This window comes from Nicotiana attenuata, unplaced genomic scaffold (genome assembly GCF_001879085.1).
Source record: "Nicotiana attenuata strain UT unplaced genomic scaffold, NIATTr2, whole genome shotgun sequence".
NCBI classification, from domain to species: Eukaryota; Viridiplantae; Streptophyta; class Magnoliopsida; order Solanales; family Solanaceae; genus Nicotiana; species Nicotiana attenuata.
In genome coordinates this window covers 213,681-239,225 of record NW_017671185.1, presented here as the reverse complement: position 1 = coordinate 239,225, position 25,545 = coordinate 213,681, and the positions used below count along the sequence as shown (strand labels likewise).

Below are 25,545 nucleotides of genomic sequence, written 5' to 3'. Positions count from 1 at the left end.
TAATGACCATGCATGATAATATCCATATGTCTTGGTTAATCGGGGGTGATTTTAATGAAATAACTCGTGCAAATGAAAAATATGGGGGTAACCCTATAAATAACTCAAGATGTGACAAATTCATCCAATATCTTGATTATTGTAATTTATTAGACTTTGGCTTTAGAGGGAGTAGATATACATGGACAAACAAACGCTGCCTAGCTAATAGAATTTTAGAACGACTAGATAGATTTTTGTAATTATGAATGGCTTAACCTCTTTCCTGAAGCCAATGTACAACATCTTCCACGAACCCATTCGGATCACTATCCGTTACTCCTTCAATTGAAACGAAAATTTCCTCGTAAAAAAATCTTTCGATTTCAAACCATTTGGTCATCCCACCCATCCTTCCCTTCTCTTATTACCAATCACTGGACTCCTAATAAATATTTGTTTCAAGCAATTAATAATTTCACTGAAGATGTTCAAAACTGGAATCAACACACTTTTGGGAACATTTTTAAAAAGCAGAAAAATATATTGGCTTGTCTCAATGGTCTTCAATCATCACCTAGTTATCCCACTAGTCATTTCCTTCAAATCCTAGAAAAGGACCTCGTAGATGAATTTAAGCAATTGCTTAGACTGGAAGAGGACTTTTGGCGATTAAAATCCAGAATCAATTGGCTTAAACAAGGTGATGCCAATATTAAGTTTTTCCATATCACAACCCTCCAACGACGGAGGAGGAATAGGATCACAATGCTTAAAGATCAAGGAAGTAATTGGATTACTGAACAATCACTAGTTAATAATTTAATCATTAATTATTACAACACTTTATTCACCACTTCACATAATTACTCCTACATTAAACAGCCTAACCATGACTTTCATACACTAACTGCCCTGGATCATAACATCTTGACATGCCCATTAACCCCTCAGAAAATACATCATGCCATACGTTCTTTCCAACCCCTTAAAGCTCCAGGGCCAAATAGGCTACATCCCTTTTTCTATCAAACATATTGGCCTCAGGTTGCTCAATCAGTAGTCTCCTTTTGTAATGAGGTTTTTAGTACTTGCCAAATACCTAATCAAATTAACAAAATATACCTATGCCTCATTCCTAAGGTCAAAAACCCTTCACGGATCACTTAATATCGCCCAATTGGTCTTTATAATACTATCTATAAAATAATCACTAAATTAATTGTACAACGTATTAAACCTTTCATAACTAAAATAATAAGTCCGGAGCAATCTGCCTTCCTAAAAGGGTGTAGAGCCTCGGATAATGCCATAATCGTTCAAGAAATTCTCAACTACTTCCGTAAGAAGAAAGGTCAGGTAGCAAACTTCTTTGATTAAATTTGACCTCGAAAAAGCCTTTGGCAATATGGAATGGGGCTTCATTAAAGAAACATTATACTTCTTTAATTTCCCTAATAATATCGTCTTCTTAATAATGTCTTGTATCACAACTTCCTCTATCTCAATTCTTATCAATGGTCACCCTTCACCTTTCTTCTACCCCTCGAGGGGAATCAGGCAAGGAGATCCTCTATCACCTTATCTTTTTATCTTATGCATGGAAAGACTCTCACGACAAATCCACCACCTAGTGGATTATCAACAGTGGAAAGCAATCAAACTATCCAACAAAGGTCCCCAATTCTCACATCTACTTTTTGCAGATGATATTACTCTAACCTCCAAAATAACAACATCTAGTGTCCATACAATAATTGATACCCTTACACAATTTACTCAAAAATCAGGACAGGGTATCAATTTCACTAAATTAAAAATTTACTTCTCCCGTAATGTTACCCCATTGGACAAATCATTTGTCCTAAGTTCTTTTAACATGAGGGAGGGTGTCCTTTTTGGTAAATATTTTGGCTTTCCCTTGTTTGTTAATAAACCAACACCTAGTGACTTTCAATACATCTTAGACAACTTCAAAGCTAAGTTGTCAGGATGAAAAATCAATATGCTTTCGATGGCAGGACGTACTACATTCTTAAAATCTACCTTAAACACACTCCCAAATTATGTTATGCAATACATCAAAATACCTACCCAAGTGGTCAATAGAATGAATCGCTATCAAAGAAATTTTCTTTGGGGCACTACTGAACACAAATAGAAAATACACTTGATTAAATGGCCAGTAGTACAAACCTAAGTGTCAAGGCGGTCTAGGTATTCAAAACCTAACTACTAAATATAATGCACTTTTAAGAAACTTAACTTGGCGTCTTTTTAAATGTCCCACCACCCTGTGGGCATCTCTACTACTGACTAAATATAAAAACATCGCCAAAGCCTTTAACACATCACTTACCTGGAAAAATATACAACTAGGATGGAAATTTTGCCAACTAGGTTTAGTATGGCATATTGCTAAAGGAACGCACATACACTTCTGGAACGAGCCTTGGCTTGGACCTAATATTATCCTTCGAAATTCTATACAGGGACCACTACCCTCTCATGAATTACATGTCACAGTAAGCCATCACATCACCAACAATCATATTGATACCACTATACTACCTTTTGTCATTCCAGAACACACCCTTTCATTGATCAACCAAATCCATTTTCCAACTTTAACTAACCCCCACGCCTTTGACCAGCTCATCTGGGGGCTCACTCCCAATGGCTAATTCTCTGTTAAATTACTGTATCATACTCTAGAAAACCCAACAACAACCTACACACAATTGGATTTGGAAATTACAATTACCTCAAAAAATAATATATTTTCTTTGGCTAATCTCACACCAAAGATTAGCCACAACAACCTACACACAATTGGATTTGGAAATTACAATTACCTCCAAAAATAATATATTTTCTTTGGCTAATCTCACACCAAAGATTAGCCACAGCTACTTACCTTCACCATATACATGTCACACAATCTAATACATGCAATCTTTGTCTTCAAAGCACAGAAATAATTAACCACCTTCTATTCCAATGCCCTACAACAACCACTATATGGTCTCAATTAAGGCTTGCCAATACCTTACACGCTTGTGACATCCTACTCTCAACACCCATCCAAATCATCCATCAATTAATTAATAACTCTCCAAGCCTCCATTTCAACTTGCCCCCATGCATTCTTATCCCACATATAGTATGGCATATCTGGAAGCTCAGAAATCACTACCTCTTTAAACGACACTCACAGCCCCCTCCTTCAACACAGAATTTGCTATCACAAGTAGTAGAATATCACTACCTTATTCAACAAAATGCACACGCACCAACACCCACACACATGATGTCAATTGGCACCCACCACCTTTAGGTACAATTAAATTAAACACTGATGGTGCCGCTAAAGACAATCCAACTAAAAAGGGTATAGAAGGAGTATTCCGCAATGCAATGGGACACTGTTTACTAGGTTCATAGGTACAAGACCTACAGGTAACTCCACCTATATGGAATTAAATGCATTATTACAGGGTTTGCAATTAGCTTGGCTTCATCAACTCATACCATTGGAAGTGAACATGGATTCTACTGAGGTAATATCGATGCTCAACAGAAATAATTTACACTACTCATCCACGTTAATGGAATGCAGGTACTTAATCCAGCAGCTGGATAATCCTCCTATTATCCACACATACAGGGAGCAAAACTACGTTGCACATACTCTTGCTCAGAATGTCGCCACTGTCGATGTGCAAGACTACACAACAATCTTTACCCAGCCACCAACCTTTTTGCTACCGCATCTTTTGGCTGATCAACAAGGAACTGGATACCCAAGACTTGTGAAGATCACAAGCCCAGACAACTTGTCCTACAGGGGGCATGCTTGTGAACTTGGCACATCTTTCGCAGATCAAGCCAGTGATCATCTATCAACCCACTCTTTTGAAAGTGATCACCCCAACGATCACGTTTTTGATTACACTTTTTGTAATGTAATGCAATAAGCTCCTTGTAATGTCACCGTTTAAATTAATATATTTTTGTCTGTTGAAAAAAAAAGACATATTGACCGGTTGAAATATGAACTATGAAAAAAAAATGGAATTGAAAGGAAAACTTATTTGCAATCTTAAAGGATTTGCAACTTTCTTAGAAAAGAAAGTTACCTGTCTAACGAAGCGAAGGAAGACATAATTTCTCGATTCTTATATTAAGCTATAGTTCCTTTAATTTAGTATGAGTTATGAAATCGATATAAGAAAATAGAAATAAGACGGAGAGTCCGAAGTATATTATTGAACAAAGACCCTTTAAGAAAAGCCTTTGACTCACCCTTCACTTTGTTAACTTTAGTCAGAAACAACTACTACTATGTTCACTTTACATCGTCCTCCCAATCAGATTTATACTAAGGTATAAAGCTCGCTAGACTTTGATCTGCTGATATAAAGTCCTAGATCAAAGCAGATAATTTCATAATTATGATGGACTCCTCTTACATTATGGGCAACTAAGGCCTAGGGGCAGTGTCACACCTGAAAAAATCATAGTAATATGGAAAAGCAAGCTGGTCAAAGTGGGAAAGGCAAAGCAAATCCCATCAATGCCTTTATGTCCATCAAATCATCACTTTGGTGGTCTCCACTCTCTCATTCAATATTCATACACTACTTTTCCTTCATTTATCACCTTGGTGGGGATCTGCATTCTCCAATTCAATCATACACTATCTCTCCTTCATTTTTTACCTAGATGTACTCCACTATCACATTCAATCATACACTGTTTTTCCTTCAACGGTAAAGAAAGCAAAGAAAAGTAACTCAAAAAGTGCATTTCAAACATCACATGTAAACAAGGGGTGGAACTAGTATGAGGGATACGGGTTCGGCAAAATTTAGTAATTTTGATCCAAATTTTGTATTTGTCTTAATAATTTTATTGCATATAAAATTTATTAATTTAAACAAACAACAATTACGAACTCGTTAACTTTAAATTCTGGTTTCGCCGCTTATGTATACTCTAGAGTGCTGATATACGTAATGAACATTCTCATGAGGCAATTTATCTCAGTTTATACATGTTGCTGATTATACAGAAGGAGACAAGATCTGGTGTCTACCACATTGTAATTTATCCCTGACGAATAAAGAGCACAAATAAACATTTTCAGGCGTAATTTTCCAGGCCGCTCGGAACATAAGATTGGTAATGGTATAATGGTTGAACTTTAATATAAATTAATTTTGTCGGTGTAAGTTCAACAAAGCGTTAATGTGGCACACCTTCCGATATTAGAAGCTCAAGGAAGATCATACTAGTGACTATATAGTAGTTGAATTATACAATCAAGGAGAAAGAAGAGATGTATACACATTTCCTATACACAAGACTGACGATGTCAATATGTCATTCAGTAACTGACTGACAGAAGCCTTTCATTTCACTAGATACCATCAAGTGCGGAGGCACCAACTCCAACGCATATATACTTTATAGAGTACTCCGAGTCCGGAACCTAAATGTTATTTTTTAGACTCACAAAATAAGTGGGAAAAAAATTAGTGACCAAATTATATAAGATACGATTTTAAAGCACGCTTTACTTTAACGTCCGTTTTGGACGTTAGGGTAAAGCTCATTTTAAAACCGCGTTTTACATAAAACACTTTTATGAAATGCGCTTTATTTATTTTGTGGGCGCACCAATAACTCTTCTGCGCTTAACTGACATAACAATAATTCAAATATGTAAAACGCATTTTAAAAGGGCATTTTACCTCAAAAAATTCGACCCCCCTCCCCCCAGATTGGGCATTACCTTATTTAAAGGCGTTAAGGATTTTGCAAAAATCCATTCAGAAATATTCTCAACTCCTGTTAAATTTTTCTTCTTGTTAATTTCTCAAGCAATTTGTCATAATGTCTGAAGAGCGAAAAGTAAGGGTTTCATTATATTAGGGGGGTGAGGTATTTACTCGGGATTTGGCAGATGCGCAGAGTCAGGAAGATAATATTGATTATGACAACAACGCCGATGAGTCTGGAGATGACACACCCTTCCCTGACGATGGTGATAATGAGGAGGAAGAGAATGCCGAACCTGATTTGACGAGAGAGCATGCTCCACCTCCCGTTAGACCAAGAGTGTACGAGTCCCACATGCCGTTTCATTCAAGGCATATTCCCTACCTTGATCATTTGCCAAGTATGCCTGATGTGGATGCCCTCACAAGGGATTTTGACAAAATTCGGACAGTAATGTGGGATGAGTCTAGACAAACGGTGCTGGAAAAAGGCATGCTTTTCCTAATAAAGCACGCCTAAGCAGGGCGGCAAAAATATACAGCGTAAAAGAGTATCGTGAGATGACGGTATGGGAGTCAAGTCCGGATGTATACAAGGTTGTTTGTCGTAGATGGTTTACGGGTTGTCATTGGATGCTGCGTGCGAGCAAGAAGAAAACAGGTATGTGGAAAGTGGGTAAATATATTGGCACCAACATTTGTGAAATGGACATATTCAATGGGAATCACTTCAACTTGGATGTTGACTTGATTTCTCTTGTCCTGATTCCACACATTGAAGCGTCCATAATGTACAAGATCAAAGAGTGTATTACATCCGTCCACCAGGAATATGGGTGTATTATTACCAAAAAAGGCATATCTCGGGCGCAAACGTGCATTTGAAATTGTTTATGGTGATTGGGATAAGTCATTTGCATCTCTACCCAGGTATATGGCCGCATTGCAACACTTTCACCTCGGGACTGTTGTTGAATGGAAGCTTGAGCAGAGTGCAGGAATACCGGAACATATATTCAGATACGTGTTCTAAGCATTTAAACCAGCAATTGATGATTTTGTGTATTGCCGTCCGGTAATATCCATAGACCGTACTCATGTCTATGGAAAGTATGATATTAAGCTATTGATCGCCGTTGCAGTAGATGCCAATGGACAAATATTTCCTCTAGAAAGTACTGATCCCAATCCTCTCCGGTAATGCTCGTGCCCGTGATCAACAATGGATCTGATGGGGTCACCTGCGAAGTCCTTGGAGTGAGCTGCAGCTGGAGGCTGAATGACGGCATGCTGCTGTGATGCTCGACTGGCTCATGGAGGTCACCCGGCAGATCAACTCCGACATCCTCAACAGGTGCCTCAACGCCCCCTTGTTGGGGACCACCTCCTCGCCGGCCCCCACGACCCCGTAGGACAGCCCTACCTTTATGGTAATGCTCTGGCGCCACATAAGCAGGGTCGTGTACTAAGCGCTCATCCTCTCGGGCTCGCTGCAGTGTCCGGGAAGCCAGCTCTGTAACCTACCAGCCATACTCGTGCAAAATGGCCGCTCCTCACCGGCATGCTGCTTCATCTGCAATCCCAACTGGTGGAATAAATGTAGGCCAATAGCCTACACAGTGTGTAAAATATAAATTACGGAACGTTAAGTTACAGTTATAAGTAAGAATACCAAATAACATACTAGTGCCTCGTGCCTCCCGGTGTATGGAATGTACCGACTGCCAGCTCGATGAATGGGATTCCCGACGAAGAGTCGGGTAACGCTGCGGTAACAACCCATATAATCATGCTCAGTATGACGATTCGATGAAGGGGAGGGGGCGGAATCAGGTCAAATCGCCGGTCCCAAGTATCAATCTGCTTCTCTAGCCATGCCACATATGCCTGGTCCACCCTGGAACGATCATCCCGCTGGAAATATGTGGTCTGCCAGGTGGGCGATATCAGTACGAGCTGCGGATGGCCAAACTAGCGAAGTACCCACTCGGTGGCATGATGCTCCACAATATCAAGGCACATCAACGGGACGGAAAAGCCCCATATAAGTCGGTCGGCCGAGCAATAAGCAGGCAAGCCAGCTATTAGTACGTCGTTGTATGACGTCCAGATGAACTATTAAGTAACAACAGAAAACGTGAGTATACGCAACACATGTGAAGCTATTCCAAGTAAAATTAGGTATACATTTACCTGTGTGCCCTCCAGCAAATCCAAGATATCCTTATACAAGGGGAGATTATGCCGAGCCTCGTACTCACGTGTATATCCCCGCCGGAGAACCCACCTCCTAGCTAGAGGGAGAAACAGAGGTGGTACATTCGGAGCTAATGGTGGTAGAGGTGGCTGAAACTGCAGGAACCACTCCCAGGCCCAAACCTAACATAAAAAGTTGACGTAAAATTTAAGATATATTTTTACTAGGTATGTTAAAATTAATAGAGTATTCGATTATGTTACCTGTAGTAGCGGCAAAAATCCAGCAACATCACCCTGGGTGCCCATGCTCGCCCGGCACATCTGCCTATACAAGTAGGCGAGAACAGTAACACCCCAGCTGTATTGGGGTAAATCATCTAGCCGCTCAAGATGATGAAGAAATCTCAAGCTTACTAGGTTCTCTGAAGTGTTCGGGAACAAGACCCCTCTAAACATAAGGAGTAGCAGCAACCTCGTATACCGGTGAACATGATAATCCGGTGTATCGCCATAGATGTCACGATGCAATATCTCCAAATACTCGAATAGTCGTCAACGAAAAACGACTGGCCCCAGCCAGTGCATTCTCATCCTGTGGCCAGAAACTAGTAAGCTGTTGCAGCATGTCCAGGTACTGCGCACCTTTCATCTCTCTCATGCCCTGGGTAGAGCAACTGGGTGTCCATCAACGGGCAGCCCATATATAACCTCCAATTCCTGCAGTGTGATGGTGGCCTCGCCAATGGGCAAGTGGAATTTGTGCGTCTCCAGTCGCCATTGCTCTATCAGGGCCGAAACCAAAGACCAATCGAGCTGCAGGCGCCCGATCTCCAAAATCTTGTAGAAGCCCGTATCCTCCAAGCGTCTGACTACACGGGGATGGAGAACTTTGCCCTACAGAAAGTCTCACATGTCGTCCACACTCCTGACGCGGAGAGTCTGGGGCAGCAACTCTCCCTCCCATATGTGGGCGGACCTATGATCGCCCTGTAGCAACAGTAGCTCATCGCTAGAAGGTCCGGGATGAATAGGCGGCACCTCCATGTCGTCTACTGTAAATTAAACAACATTAATTACATGTTAGTAAGATAATTTTATATGTTTGTTTGTAAATTAAATAATTAATTTTTATAATTATATAATATTTAATTATTAATATCCTGAATTCTTGTATGTGTTAGTTTTATTATTTTACATGTTAGTTTTATAATTTTATATGTTTATTTATAAATTAAATAATTATTTTTTATAATTATACAATGTTGAATTATTAAATATTCACATATAGGTTCCAGACTCGATATTCGCGGCCCAGTAGCACCAAGATATCCAGAAAATATTGTTCTTTTCTCAGGTTATTTTGTTACGATCGTTGGCTATAATTGGACAGAGTTTGTGTTTGATCTATCTGTTATTTTGACGTATTTTTGAGTATAACAGATAATTAAACTACAGGGATACTATGCTAAAAGGCACTACATTTTATTACGCTAAAAGACACCACATTTTACTACCCTAAAAGGCACTATATTACTAGTCTTTAAGCAAATAAATAATATAAACCAGATAAAAATAACAAATACATTTAATCACAAAACATTCACAAAAATGCATATACAGCAGTAAAAAATAACTTATTAACATTTTTTTTAATAAATAATAATAATTTCTCAATTGAAATATATTTTTTAGCACACTAATATCTAAGTCCGGATGAAAATAACATACCAGTTTAATCACAAAAAAAAAAACACAAAAGAACATAAAACACATGTAAAACAACCAATATGCATTTTATATACGAGTTCCGGACTCTACTCCCCATATCCTAATTTATGTGATACTTTTTTGTTCGGGTGACATATTTTTTATATTTAGTGACAATTCAGATGTAAATTTGTCATTTCTGTCTTAATGAAATAATTTTTAGTCACCCAAATTTCTATGATTTGTTTTAGACCATAAATTCTAAAAGTCGTTCTTTATTTCTTAAATTTCATACTCAATTAGGAGCAATTCAAAAATAGCCAGATTTACAAGTGGTATTGAAAAATAGCCACAATTTCAAAAGTAATCGAATTTTATTCACTTTTCATGTAAAGATAAATCTGAACGAAAACACTATTCAAAACTGAAAATATTCCAATATAATATACTGGAGTTCCATTATAAATATATTGGACTTCCAACATAATATACTGGAGTTCCAGTATAATATACTGGCCCAGCATAATATATTAGAAGTTCATACACATGTGCTCCAATCTCCAGTATATTATGCTGGAACTTTCCGTGTGTTGGAGTTCCAGCATAATATGTTGGAAGTTCATACGGTGGTGCACCAATCTCCAGTATATTATGATGGAATTTTCCGTGTTGCAGCAAAATAGTGGCTATTTTTGAATGACTTTACAAACGCTGGGTATTTTTCAATTACCAGTTCGAAAAGTGGCTAACCCGTGCTATTTTTATCTCAATTAGAGCTGTGAAATTTGGGCCAAGCCCAAATGACCCGTCCAACCCGCCCAAGGTTGGGCTGATTATACACCTACCCATTTATTGCACTCATCCCATCTTGACCCAACTCATCTCAGCCAATTTAAAGTTGGGCTGCTTTTTAGTCCAAATTGATCTATGAGTAACTTTGCCAAAATATCTAGAAATAACTTTTTTTGTTTGATATATTATGTATGATCATAATAAAAGAGAAAAAGTCTTATTTAATAACTATACTATTTATAAGAAAACAACACATATTAAGTAAAGCTTAATAAGAGTTGGACGGGTCTATGATCCAAATTTTATCCTACTTTGACCCAGTCCTTCTTAGCTTAACTAATTTTGACCCGTCAAATCATTAACTCAACCTATTTTGACCCGCCCAAAATCGATACAACCCGCCCATTTGACACCCCTACACCTTCGTATAAATTGGGGCGGAGGGGCTACATAATAACCTCCGTTACAACAGAACAGCCAGCTATAAATTTTTGCTAGCAGACTTTTCCAAACGCACTAAATTCACAAACTTTGCATGCATCTTCCAAGGCACATTTGCTGCATACGTGATGTAAGCACATGGCATATCAGAAAATAGAACTTTGAGAATGCAAAATGAAAATGAAAGGAGATTTATTAACTACATTCAAACATAGAGGAGAAAGAAGAAAAGTGCCAAAGCAAAAAATAACAAATGACTCTTTTAAGTAATATATTGTTGAATCCTGAGAAACGTATGCAGTCTCTTAGCAGGAAAAGAAATTAGCAAGCAAAGGGCAACGAAAAAGATTTTTTTTTGTAATTAAACTTTTATATACCAGGAAAAATATTTACAATCAATACAAAACCCTTACATATTTTCCTATGTTTCCTATACTTCCTCACCCCCCCCCCCCTCTTTACATTCTATTGCTATCTTTCGGTTCCTTCTAGCTATTACATTGGATAGTAATCCAGTTTACTTAGAGCTTTTCCTACTTTCTTGTTGCTTCTACAATGAACTTCTTGTACTATTAGCTTGCCAATTATCTCCCAGTTCCTCGCTTTAGCTTGAAATAGTCTTGCATTCCTTTCCTGCCAAACAAAATATACATACCCTGCTAATACCATCTTGAACAGCTATATTTTTGCATTCTTGCTTCTTGTCCAATTTTCTGCCCATTTCAGCTCCTCAGACCAACCATATATGTTCCTGCTAATACCTTGCCATTTGAGCATCCTCTTCCATAGTTCAGCCGCATATTGGCACTCAAAGAATAGATGTTGGATAGATTCATTTGCCTGTGCATAGAGGATATGTTTGATCAGTTTGAATACCCACTTTAGCAATCTATCCTTTGTGTATAGTCTGCCATTTGCCACCAGAGTTAGCATGAATATCCACCCAGGACACCCTAGATTGTTGCATACCAATTTTCTCCAGCTCACTTTGCTAAAGTCACCTCGTAGTTTATGGTATATGTGCTTGATAAAGCAATCATGCATCTGCCTTATATCTTCATAGTTATATCCTGCTGTCTCAAAATTCTCTTTTCTCACTATCTTCCTCATAATCCATGATGCTTGGTTCAGTTGCACCTCCCAAATATGTTTATTCTATATGTAGTAGCAGTGCACCCATTGTATCCATAGCTTGTTCTTTTCTTTGCATAGATTCCAGAATTACTTGCTTACAGCTGCTTTGTTCCATAGATCAATATCCATTACATTAAAACCTCCTGCTGATCTGGGTTGGCAAACTTTCTCCCAAGCTAGTAGAGCTTTCTTTGAAATGTTGCTATCCCCTGTCCATAAGAAACTTCTGCAAATTGCCTCAATCAACTTGGTAATCTTCTTTGGCAGCATGAATATCCGGGCCCAATAGGTTTGAATGGAGAACAATACACTTTTGATGAGTTGAAGTCGCCCTGCATATGACAATAACTTGGCTGTCCAGGATGTAATTCTGTCCACTAGTTTGTCTATTAGAGATTGATATTGAACTAGTGAGACCCTTTTAGCACTTAAGGGTACTCCCAGGTATCTTACTGGCAACTCCCCTTTTTGAATGCCTAAGAACTTCAATATGTCTGCTTGCATATCTTGTGATACTCCACCAAAGAATATGGAGCTTTTCTTCTTGTTGATTTTCAATCCTGAAGCTTTTGAGAACTCCAGAAAGCAGTTGTATAGTAGTTTAATTGAGCCATTGTCACCTCTGAAAAACAACAAAAGGTAATCTGCAAATCCAAGCTGCATGATTTGCATCTTTGCACACTTAGGATGATAATTGAAATCTGGGATGTGTTGCAATGCCTTTAGTCTTCTTGTAAAGTACTCCATTGCCAGCACAAAGAGAAAGGGGGATAGTGGATCCCCCTGCCTAAGTCCTTTCCTGGCTTCAAAAGGCTGAGTTGGTGAGCCATTCAACATGATAGTATATGTAACACTCTGCACACAAGCCATTATCCATTGCACAAACTAATCTGGGAAAGCCAGTGCATTCAAAACCTGCTCAAGAAATGGCCATTCAAGTGAGTCTTATGCCTTCTGCATGTCCAACTTCATCATGCATCGAGGTGATACTCCTTTCTTTCCATACCCTTTAACTAATTCATGGCTTAGAATGATGTTGTCAACAATTACTCTTCTAGGGACAAAAGTAGACTGGGTCTTATCTATTAGATCATCCATAACTCCTTGTAACCTACTAGTCAAGACTTTTGAGATAATTTTATAGAGTGTGGTGCAACATGAAATAGGTCTGTACTCCTTGATATTAGCAGGGTTTCTGACTTTAGGAATTAGAGTTATTAAGGTACAATTAATTGGCTTAAACATCTGTGATGTCTCAAAGAAATTCAGCACAGCTTGTGTTACCTCCTCTCCTATAATATGCCATGACTTCTTGAAGAAAACTGCATTGAGCCCATCATATCCTGGAGCTTTGAAATCATTTATGCCTTGTAGAGCTTTCTATATCTCTTGTCTGGTGACAGGTTGGATCAGTTTAACTTGTTGTTCTCTTTTGAGCACTGCCCCTCTTTGCATTACATTTGGATCTATTGCTGGAATTGCACGAGCATTTGACCCTAGAAATTGCTTATAGTATCCAAGTATTTTTGACTCTATTTCCTCCTCCATATGTAGATGTACCCCAAGGTCATTTGTGAGAGCATGAATACCATTCAAATTGTTCCTGTTCTTCATGTGAGCAATGAAATATGCAGAGTTGGTATCACCCAACTTCAGCCACTGCACTCTTGACCTTTGTCTATAGATACTTTCCTCTATCAGTATCCATTCCTCTAATTTGCTCTTTAGTTCCTTTTCTTCCTCAGTTAGTTCTACATTCAGCAATCTGCTGCTCATTTTCTCTTGCACTTCCTGCAGCTCCTTTCTGATTATTTTGATTCTGTCCTCAACACCTTTGTAGTGTTGAGTGTTAAGCCCTTTAATAACTTGCTTAACTCTTTTTAATTTATTCCATACTCCCTGTAGCTTCCCATCTTTCCCAATTGTTCTCCATGCTTGATATACTTCTTGAATAAATTGAGGATGCTCAACAATGCAATTGAAAAATCTGAATGGACTGGCTTTCTTCCTCTGCATTTGTGAAATCATCAGCTGAAGTGGGGAATGGTCAATGAAATATGGTTCTAGGATTTGTATACTCAGGCTAGGCATTGTCATCATCCAGTCAATGTTTACCAATCCTCTATTTGTTCTGTTGTATGTATGGTTATTTGTCTATGTGTAGTCCCTTCCCATAGTAGGTAATTCATTCATTCCTGTGTCACTCATGAACTCCCTAAAATCCTTTCTTTCCATATCTTGTATTATAGTACCATGCTGCCTATCCTGACTATTTAATACTGCATTAAAATCTCCCATTGCTAGCCATGGTCCTTGCTGCAAGCTATTTATCTGCTTCAACTTCTGCCACATACTCAACCTATCTTTTATAGTATGCAAACCATATATTGCTGTAAACCCAAATGCTAGTAGTCTTGAGTGTGTTCTGACCTGTCCATGTATGATTTGGTCATCTATGTCAATTGATTCAAACTCAAATATTCTTGGATCCCATAGTACCCATATTCTGCTCTTATTGCTGTTGCTGAAATTGGATATCCACTGCCATCCAGGAGCAATTTTACTAATTATACTACTAGCTTTCTGTTCCTTTATTCTGTGTTCTACTAAGGCTATCACTACCTTTTTATTTTGCTTTATGAACTCCTTTATCTCCTTTTGCTTGTATGCTTTATTTAAACCTCTAACATTCTATGTGACCACACTCATACTGGTATGAATTGGGTATCCTGATACATCTCCTGTGCCCCATAGCTCCTCAGCTGCATACTGCTTGTTCCTGGTTCATTTGTTGCTTTTTCACTCCCTAAGGATTGAAAACCATTATTGCCAGCTAGCGTCTGTTCTTCAGCTTGCTTTGCTTTAGCCATTCTTGCTGCTGATTTCCCACTAACTGTTGTCCATCCTTCTTCTTCAGGTTGTTTTGCATCTGCACTAACCTGCACTGGTCTATTCTCTGGTGGTTTTATTATTTCCATCCTCTTTGTTTGCTCCTTCTCCTGATTATTGTCTTTAGGTCCATCTTTCACAGTCCTCTGCCAGACCTGTTTGCCTTTGTTTTCTCTCCCTCCTATATGCCTGCTTTTATGGTTGTTGTATTCTGTTTTCATTGCAATTGTGCCCTATCTTTAGGCATTTGTTGCAATAGGTTGGCTCCCAATCATAACTTATCTCTTGTTCAATTGTATTACCCATTGGGTCCTGTATTTTCACTCTTCTAGGAAGGGGCTTGGTGATGTCCATCTCAATTAACATTCTCGCATAAGAAATTCTAACTGTACCAGTTGTACAATCATCAGCATACACTGGATTTCCCAATGCACTCCCTATCTTGCTTAGTGCCTTCATACTCCAGCAATTGAGTGGAAATTTGGGAACCTCACCCACAAAGGAATGGTTCTCAGTACTTCATCATGCAGATTAAGTCTGGTGTCCATGCTTTCATCACAATGAGACGGTTATTGATAGTGTGAGACCCAGTATATAACACTTGGTTCCTTTCTTCCAAGTTTACAAATCTGAGTACAAAATAGTCTTCATTATGATAATAGATCTGAGGTTTGGTGGAGAATTTACCCACTGAATTTATGAATCGTTCCATTGCTCCTATGGTAGGTGAATCTCCAATTACATACAGTACTATTGTTGAGCTCCATTTTGCATTTTCCTGCTCAACATCCTCAAGATCTAGCTTCACAATTTTCTCCCCATCTTGAATCATCGGTGCTATATATTGAAGATTCATGCCTCTCATTGCCAATTTATTCCCTGCTACAACATTTGCCCATGATTGATTCCCACTTACCTTCTCAATTTGATCAGTACCTTTGAGGATTTCTACAGTATCAACTTTGTATGGAACTGTTTCATTGCTATTTGGCGTCTTCAATTGCATCTGTGCCTTCCCGCTCCCAGATCCACAACCTAGTCCACTAGTAGCTACAGGTGTAGCTATCACTGCTTTCATCTTACCATTTTTGTTTGCTGGATCTGATTCTAGCTTGCTATGCTCACTCAGCATGCTCCTTGGAGTAGTGTTTCCTGTTGGTTCTTCAATTCTCACCCCTTTTGGTGATACAAATAACTCCATTACTGCCTTTCTTGCATCTGTTGATCTCGATCAGTAGTCAGAATTTTCATAAGATTCCGTTTAGGTCATCCTCTTCCTCCCGTGGCTTCCAGCTGTGTACGTTAGCAAGGCCATGTTAACGTGCGCCAAGAGAAAACAAGAGAGAGAAAGCTTGAATACTAACAAAAACGAAAAACGAAAAGAATTTAAAGCAGTGGAAAACAAAAGAAGAAGCTTCAAACAACCCAGTAAGTGCCATTGGGTAAATTATGGGGGCTGATTTTGGACATGCCAAAATGGGCGGGTCAATGACCCGCCCAAAAGTCATAGCCCAACCCGCCCAACTCTTAACAAACTTTAATTTATGTGTATTATTTTTTTATGAATAGTTTAATTATCAAATAAGACATTTTTTCCCTTTTGTTATGGTCATATATAACATCAACAACAACAATAACATACCCAGTATTATCCCACACTGTGGGGTCTGGGGAGAGTAGTGTGTACGCAAACCTTACCCCTACCTTGTGAAGATTGAGAGGTTGTTTCCAATAGACCCTCGACTCAAGATAGTATAAGTATCACATTAATAAAAATATAGGCAAGAAGTGACGTATCAAAAAGCCATATAAAAGCAGAATAACACAACAAGACAGTAAAGTGATCACCAATGAAAGAAAATAACGGTTAGTCATAAAAACCTACTACCAGCAGAAAACGAGTCTGCGTGCCAATACTAATGTTATGAACACTCTACACTACCTACTCTACTACCCTAATTCTCGGCCTCCATACCTTCCTATCAATGGTCATGTCCTCGGTCAGTTGAAACTACGCCATGTCTTACCTAATCACCTCTCCCTACCTCTTCTTTGGCCTACCTCTACCTCTCCGTCGGCCCTCCAATGTCAACCTCTCGCACCTCTTCACCGGCGCGTCTGTGCCCTCCTCCTCACATGACCAAACCACATAAGCCGCGCTTTTCGCATCTTGTCCTCAATAGAGGCCACCCCCACCTTATCGCGAATAACCTCATTTCTGATCTTATCTAACCTGGTGTGCCCGCACATCCATCTCAACATCCTCATCTCTGCTACCTTCATCTTTTGGGCATGAGCAATCTTGACTGGCCAACACTCAGCCCCATACAACATCGTTGGTCTGAACATCACTTCGTAGAACTTACCCTTAAGTTTCGGTGGCACCTTCTTGTCACACAAAACACCAGAAGCGAGTTTCCATTTCATCCATCCTGCCCTAATACGATGTGCGATATCTTCATCAATCTCCCATCCCCCTGAATAATATACACGAGGTACTTAAAACTCCCTCTCCTAGGGATGGCCTGCGAGTCCAGTCTCACCTCCCCTTCCTCTCCTAGAGTCTCGCCGCTGAACTTACACTCCGAGTATTCTGTCCAACTTGAATCCCATGGATTCCAGGGTCTGTCTCCATACCTCTAATTGCACGTTCAATCCATCTCACGTCTCGTCAATCAATACAATATCATCTGCAAATAACATGCACCACGGCACCTCCCCTTGGATGTGGCGCGTCAGTACGTCCATCACGAAAGCAAATAAAAATGGGCTGAGTGCTGACCCCTGATGCAACCCCATCATAACTGGAAAATGGTCTGAGTCCCCTCCCTCCCCCCCCCCCCCACCGTCCTCACTCGAGTTTTTACTCCATTATACATGTCCTTAATCAACCTAACGTAGGCAACAGGAACACCTCTAGTCTCCAAACATCTCCACAAAACCTCCCTCGGAACTTTATCGTACGCCTTTTCTAAGTCGATGAACACCACATGCAAGTGCTTCTTTCTCTCCCTATACTGCTCCATCAATCTCCTAACAAGGTGGATGGCTTCTGTAGTCGAACCCCCTGGCATAAACCCAAATTGGTTCTCCGAAATAGTCATACTCCTTCTCGCCCTTAGCTCTACCACTCTCTCCCAGACTTTCATAGTATGGCTAAGCAGCTTGATACCTCGATAATTATTGCAATTTTGGATATCACCCTTGTTCTTGTATATAGGAACCATCGTGCTCCACCTCCACTCTTCGGGCATCTTCTTCGTTCTAAAAATGACATTAAATAACCTAGTGAGCCACTCCAAGTCCGCCTTGCCCACATTCTTCCAAAACTCCATGGGGATTTCATCCGGCCCAGTCTCTTTGCCCCTACTCATCTTACGCATACCACCCTCAACTTCATCAACTCTAATCCGCCTACAACACCCAAAGTCACAACGACTCCCGGAGAGTTCCAAATCACCTAGTACAATGCTCCTGTCCCCGACCCCGTTCAAGAGACTATGGAAGTAGGTCTTCCATCTCCGACGGATAAGCCCCTCATCCAACTAAACTCTACCTTCTTCATCCTTGATGCACTTCACTTGGTCCAAGTCACGCGCCTTCCTTTCTCGCGCCTTGGCTAACTTGAACAACCTCTTATCCCCACCTCGGCCCTCGAGTTCCTTATACAGCCGACTAAAAGCTGCAGTCTTTGCCGCCGTAACTGCTAGCTTAGCCTCTTTCTTAGCCAACTTATAATGCTCCCTATTCGCCTTCTTCTCCTCCTTGTCTACACTTTCCACTAGCTTCAGATACGCTGCTTTCTTGGTATCCACTTTTCCTTGCACCTCTCCATTCCACCACCAGTCTCCCTTGTGACCACCAGAGTAACCCTTTGAGACCCCTAATACCTCTCTCGCGGCTTCCCTAATGCACTGCGCAGTCATGGTCCACATAGCGCTTGCATCCCCACTAGTCTTCCAAGCCCCCATAGTCACCAGCTTGACCCCCAACTCTTGCGCTTTAGCTTCCGTCAAGGCTCCCCACTTTATCCTATGTTGGCTATACATCGCCCTCTTCCTCGTGATCTCAAGGTCCATGACCAGGAGCCTATGAAGGGTCGAGAGGTTCTCATTTGGGATGACCTTGCAATCCGTGCAAAGACCTCTATCAGACTTCCTACAAAGTACATAATCAATCGGAGTCTCGGCCACCGAACTCCTGAAGGTGACCAAGTGCTCCCTCTTCTTCGGGAAACTCGAGTTTGTTATCACCAAATCAAATGCTCTAGCAAAGTCCAGCAGAGACGTTCCTCCTTCGTTTCTATCTCCAAAACCAAAGCCACCGTGCACATCATCATACCCCCAAGCGTCGCTCTAATGTGGCCGTTGAAATCTCCTCTTATGAAAAGCTTCTCGGTGTGCGGGATACCACACACCATCTCATCTAAGTCCTCCCAGAAACGCCTCTTGACTTCCTCATCCAAGCCTGCTTGGGGTGCGTACGCACTGATTATGTTCAAGTAAAACCACCAACGACTAGCTTAATAGTCATCAGCATGTCATTCACCCTCCTAACCTCCACCACTAGTTCACGGAGGTCGTTATCAACCAAGATACCTACCCCGTTCCTGCCCCCACCCTCCCAGAATACCAAAGTTTGAAACTACCCACATCTCGCGCCTTATCTCCTACTCACCTAGTCTCTTGTACATAAGCTATATTAACCTTCCTTTTCTCGAGAATCTTCGCTAGCTATACAGATTTGTCAAAGTTCCCATGTTCCAAGACCACACTCTCAACCTAGTAGCACCCTTAGCCCCCTTACCCCCCGCAACCCCTCCCCTACGCTGACACATCTGAGGACAAGACCTTACCCTACCATCGTTCACCAAAGCCACTATAATCTATTAGTCACTACGCAAGCGCTATTCCGAAAAAAAAGCGACCAAAGATACAATGAATTACCAAAATATAATCTACCACTAAAGATCACAAAACAGGTGAAGAAATAAAATAAAGGAACTAACGGGAACTATAAACTACCACTAAAGGTCACAAAACATGTGACGAAATAAACTAAAGGAACTAACGTGAACTATAACCTACCACTAAAGGTCAAAAAAACAAGTGAAGAAATAAAACAAAGGGGCTAAAAGAACTATAATATACAACTAAAGGATAGAAAAACAGGTGAAGAAATAAAATAAAGGAACCAAAGGAACTATAACCTACAACTAAAGGATAGAAAAATAGGTGAATGCACTAACTAGTACAAGTAATTAAAAGAACTAAAATCTACCGACTAGAATCACAAAACAGTTACTATAAAAAAAAGTAGACATGCAATAAACTAATTAAGAGAACAAGTACTATCCCAAACTAATCGATTAACAAGAAAAATAGAAAGACTGATTGAAGAATAGGAGGTACCAACTCCCGAATAAAATAAACAAGAGCGACGACACCTGGATTGAAGACGAACTGCCAAATCGACTAGACCCCGGTTAAATGTCACCTCGAGCCAAGATACCCGCCGAAAATCTAACCTCCGACTGCAACGACGACCACCCGAATGGAAAACTGCTCACCGAAAAACTGCCTGACCTGAATTCCACAGCCGACGCTGGTAGTTTGTGCCGAAAATCTGATCGTAGAACCTGTTCACAAACACACCACACACACGCGCAGGACGAGAGGGGAGGAGAACACCCGAAGAGCAAGAATGCTAGTTCCGATCGAAAAATCAGACAACGTATAAATCATCGAGAGAAGCTCGCCGGCAATATAGAGCAGAAATGAGCTATAGAGAAACAAGAACTTGTCTGCTGTAGTTAATATTTTTTTTCTTGCTTGAAACACAATTAATTAAATTGGGTAAGCAAAATCTTGAATTTTCAGATTTTTCCCGTTGCGCTGGAGTTCCGCCGGAAATTGCAGAAAGATATAAAAAAATTTATAGATATTTTAGCAAATTAACTCATGGATCAATTTGGGCTAAAAATTAATTATTAAATATGGGACTGTAGAAACGCATTCAGTCATCAAAAAAGAGGATTTGCTTGAATATCGAGGAGTCAAGGAATTTAGGCCAAAATACCAACTTTAGATAGGTTAAAATGGATAAGGTCAAGATGGACTGAGTACAACGAATAAGCGGGTCATTAACTAGTCCAACCTTGAACGAATTGGACGGGTTAAATAGATTTGGGCTCAAATTGCCACCCTGATCCTAGGTTAAATATTGTCGCAAGAAACCACTACAATAGAAATGAATAACAACATGACACCACTTTCTTCTCATTTTGTGACACAAAGTAATAATTATAAAATAGAAGGGGAAGAATTGACGACGTTGCATAAGAAATTGGATTTCTCTTCTAAGTTTAATTGTTTAATTATCGTTATATCATCGTATCATATAATATATATCGTATTATATTTTACAAAAAATTACATGACACAACAAATACTTACACTGTATTTATCATTCGTAGCTATACTTTCAGAAAATTATCTTTCGTAGCTATACTTGAATTTTATAGCAAATCCACCTAAAAGTATTGAAACAAGAGATCAATTGTCTTAAACTAAACAAGAGAGTAACAAACTCTCGCAGCTTAGTTGGTTAGCACTCGCATAATAAGTGAAGGTCTTGTGTTTGACTCTCAACGAGAGTATTTCATTTTTCTGTATCTCGCCTTGGTTATACAATCGATACAAATTGTATCCTTTGTATACACCCCTATATTTCGCCTAGAGAAAAGCTTGATTTTCACTCAGTATGTTTGGTTTTTATTTTTTATCCTCTGAGGTCAAGGTATGATTGCCCCTGTTAGTTATGTAATCTATATTTTAAGGTAATTCTTGTATCATCTCGCATAACTATGTTCACAATTCTTTCCTTTTTCTCGTTTTGTTGTGTTTCACAATAGAACATACTTCAAGAACAATCTTTATTTACAATAACAACATATCTAGTATAATTTCACAAGTGAGGTCGGGAAGAACAATCTTTATCTATATCTATCTATATCTATATCTATATCTATATCTATCTATATCTATACTATATTAAAAGCACGAAGACCTTTAGCGAAATGTCGTTCGCCTTTTTTACCCTCTAAAAATAGATTTCACATTGGATAGAATTGTAATTTAAGTGATTTTCCTAATATTTAGGATTTTAAAACCAACTAAAATTTGACTTATTAAATAGTTTCCTATTTAAACTATGTATATAATCCAAATATTTAGGACACTAAAAGTTACCTTATATGGATCGAAAAAATATAACCACAATTGTTCAAAGATGGTCCACGTTATTATTAGTTTAACTTTTAATTCTAATTAAATATTTATAGTCTTACACAACTTGTTTTTAGAGAGTTGAATGAGGCTGAAATCAAATTTAAATGGAGTAGTATATTCTATACTACGTGCACATATATTGCTACGAAGAAATTAGGAATGTCATTTTTTATTTTTTAATTTGGTCGTTTAATTATGAGCACGCTTATAAACATGACAAAATAAAAATATAGATTACAAAAAAATATACAAGAAAATTATTTTGGTAACAATTTTCTCATGAAAATATTTTAAAAAACAATTACAATTTTCTTTTTGAATCAAATTAGACTAACTTTTAAAACGTCCCAATATATAAAAACTGATTATATAAATACAAGAAAACTAACACATTATATCCGTGAGAATTGATTGAAGAATAAACTTTAAATCAAATTTTTACGTGAATTTCATATTTTTACTTCTTTTAGGATAGTATTAACGTCTTATGTCAGTTAGATGACAACCTGTTTATGTCTTTTTAATTAGAATTAACATAAGAATATATAGCTTTTTGAAAATAAAAATATAATAATTCCGGATCTTTAAAGGATTTAGTTAAAACTAAAAAGAATGCGTAACTTGTAAAATTAAAGCAATAAAATTATAAATCTTAAATAAATTTTATGTTAAATATATTAACTGAGATGACTGAGAAATTCTATCGGACAAAGTTTCTTCTTTTAATGAGTTAGCAAAATTGAATCAAGAATCAAGTTTCTTCTTGACATATATTTCATGATTCAATCAGAAATTTAATACTATAATTTTTTAAAAATTTGTACTCATTTAGATAAGAATACACGCGCAACGCGCGTATCCTTAGACTAGTACTATATTAAAAGCACGAAGGCCCTTAGTGAAATATCGTTCGCTTTTTTTACCCTTTAAAAATAGAGTTCACGCTAGACAAAATAGTCATTTAATTAATTTTTAGATATTTAAAAATAATTATTTTAATAGTTCTCTAATATTTAGGATTAATTATTTTCTTACTTTTTAGAACTTTGATTTTTCAATTCCTTTTAATTTTAGAAGTCCATATTTTTAACTCAATCTAAATTTAAAAGCATTAAAATTCAAGGACTCTCAACTTATATTAGGAAAATTTCGACTACTTTATACCACTTTTAGAGTTGGTTTTCTGTTTTTGATTAACAAAAATTTCATCACTTTCAGCTCCGTTTAGTTTTAGGTTTAGGATGCAAAAGATAACGATATTAACACAATGAAAAACTGCATATCAACAAAAGGGTATAAAACTCAAGTTATATAATTTTGGTCTTGATATTTGACTAACCAAAAATTATGTAATTCAGTCAAAGCTTATTTTAAGAAGTACTCGGCCTACTGATAATCAAGAAATTATATATTTTTTCAATGATAAGAAAAGAAATTAGAATATGAGATAGCAAAAATAGCCAATAGTAAGCAAAAGAAAGCAATTGTATTCCAATAATAACAGAGCGTCTCTGTACAAATGATATCTCTTTCCCTTATATAGGAGTCTATAAGTACATCGTCTTTCCCTTTTTATGATCGAATCATTATGAGAATTAATGATATTAATGAGACGTTATAATTGATAATCGTAACTTTTCATAAAGATTCTGTAACGTTTGAGATCATTCACGCTCATTAATTGATGATTCATGAATCTTTCCTTTTTACTGTCTTGATTCATTCCGCCGGTACCTCTTCATGTAACCATTTAAACTTGAACGATCATATCTTCTCCTCTCGTGGGTGATTTGCTCGTATCTATTACGACTCGTTCCCTTTTTAATGCATCTCTCCAGCTGTCGCTTTTTACTGATCCACACGTCTTGTCATATCAGCCACTCATATAAATCCACGTGTAATATTTATTTTTACCAATACAGACAGTCCCCTAACTTGCCGAATATTCTGCAATTGAATATTTGGGAAGTGGTATGTATTTATGGCGGGAATTTTTTTCCGCCGTTTCCCATGTATCATTATGTCTTCTCCAGAAGCAACGCGTCGTATGTCATTTCCATTTAATGGATGTGCCACGTGGCCTTCATTAATTGGGTCTGCGACTCTTCAGCGATTTCTAGGGCTTTTTTGCGGCTGCATCGGTCATGAAGTGACTGTTTCATCATGACGTTTCCATCATGATCCCCTTTACATGACAGTTGCTTCTTCATTAAATACCCCCTTTTCCTTTGATTTTACGAAACACTTTCTACAATGTTCTTTGTTCTCTATAGTTCTCATTCTTCATCACGTTTTACTTTCTCATACAACTATGTCTTCTTCAAATCCTGATGCTCATAAAGTTGTTATAGTGGATGAACTTCCCCCTTCGTCTGCTCCTACCAGAAGTAGAAGAGGTGGCAGTTTACGTAGTTTAGGATCTATTTCTATCAGTGGTTCTTCTTCTCAACCCAGTACCACTACCCCATCGTCTTCTAGAACTAGGGCTTCTTCTTCACATAGATCTTCTGTTAGAAGTAGGGATTCTAGTGAACCACTTCATGAACCCAGTGTTGATGAGATTATTCCCGCTGAACTTTTCTTCTTTACTGATAGAGAATCAATTAGAAATCAAGTCACTTTCATGACTTCTCATGATCGTGTTGATGTTTACCCTACCCAGATTACTGAGGGTTTGATTTCCCTTGTGCGGAGAGATTGTCATTGGAAATTTAATTTCCCAATATTAATTCCTTATGCAAATCAAAGGATCACCTCGTTCAAAGTAGGTTATTATTTTGTGTATACATATTCCTTTACGTTGGGTTTTAGACCACCTATTGACCTAGTCATCATAGAGTTTTGTCGTTTCTTCAACGTTTGTTTAGGACAGACTGGTCCTATTGTATGGAGGGTTGTGGCATGCCTTAGATACTTGTCAAACTTGACTTCTTTACCCTGCACAATATAAGAAACAGAGCAAGAGACTCCAAGAAAGAAAACTAAATCATAGATACGAAAGTTTCCCTCTGGCTTCAACAACCCATAAGGGACGGCTTGCCAAGCTACACAAACAGTTAATTTGCTTATAGTCGCAAAAGTTTTCCTACAAAGGGGCTGGCTTCAACAACCCATAAGGGACGGTTTGCCAAGCTACACAACTCAGAAAACTTTTGTACTATAACAAACGTTAGCTGTTTATATCTCAGAAAACTTTCGTACTACAATAAGCTAACTTTCTTAGAGTATTCTTACTCTATTTTCATACATGGACCAGCCTTTCCATCCATTCGAAAGAAAGAACAAGAGGGAAATTTAGAAAGCACTCATATGTAATATATCACAAGAAGTTT

General features: G+C 38.4%; 2 protein-coding genes across 2 annotated transcripts; both read right to left on the bottom strand.

Moving 5' to 3' along the window:
• Positions 1 to 13,415: 13,415 nt before the first annotated feature.
• Positions 13,416 to 14,051, bottom strand: LOC109206500. Its single transcript, XM_019369322.1, has one exon. It carries the CDS (start codon positions 14,049 to 14,051, stop codon positions 13,416 to 13,418), a length of 636 nt encoding a protein of 211 aa, XP_019224867.1.
• A 138-nt stretch (positions 14,052 to 14,189) lies between these two features.
• Positions 14,190 to 15,383, bottom strand: LOC109206499. Its single transcript, XM_019369320.1, has 3 exons — positions 15,227 to 15,383; positions 14,747 to 15,135; positions 14,190 to 14,576 (listed from the first exon to the last, which is right to left on the bottom strand). Exons 1-3 carry the CDS (start codon positions 15,381 to 15,383, stop codon positions 14,190 to 14,192), a joined length of 933 nt encoding a protein of 310 aa, XP_019224865.1.
• Between the last annotated feature and the right edge of the window lie 10,162 nt (positions 15,384 to 25,545).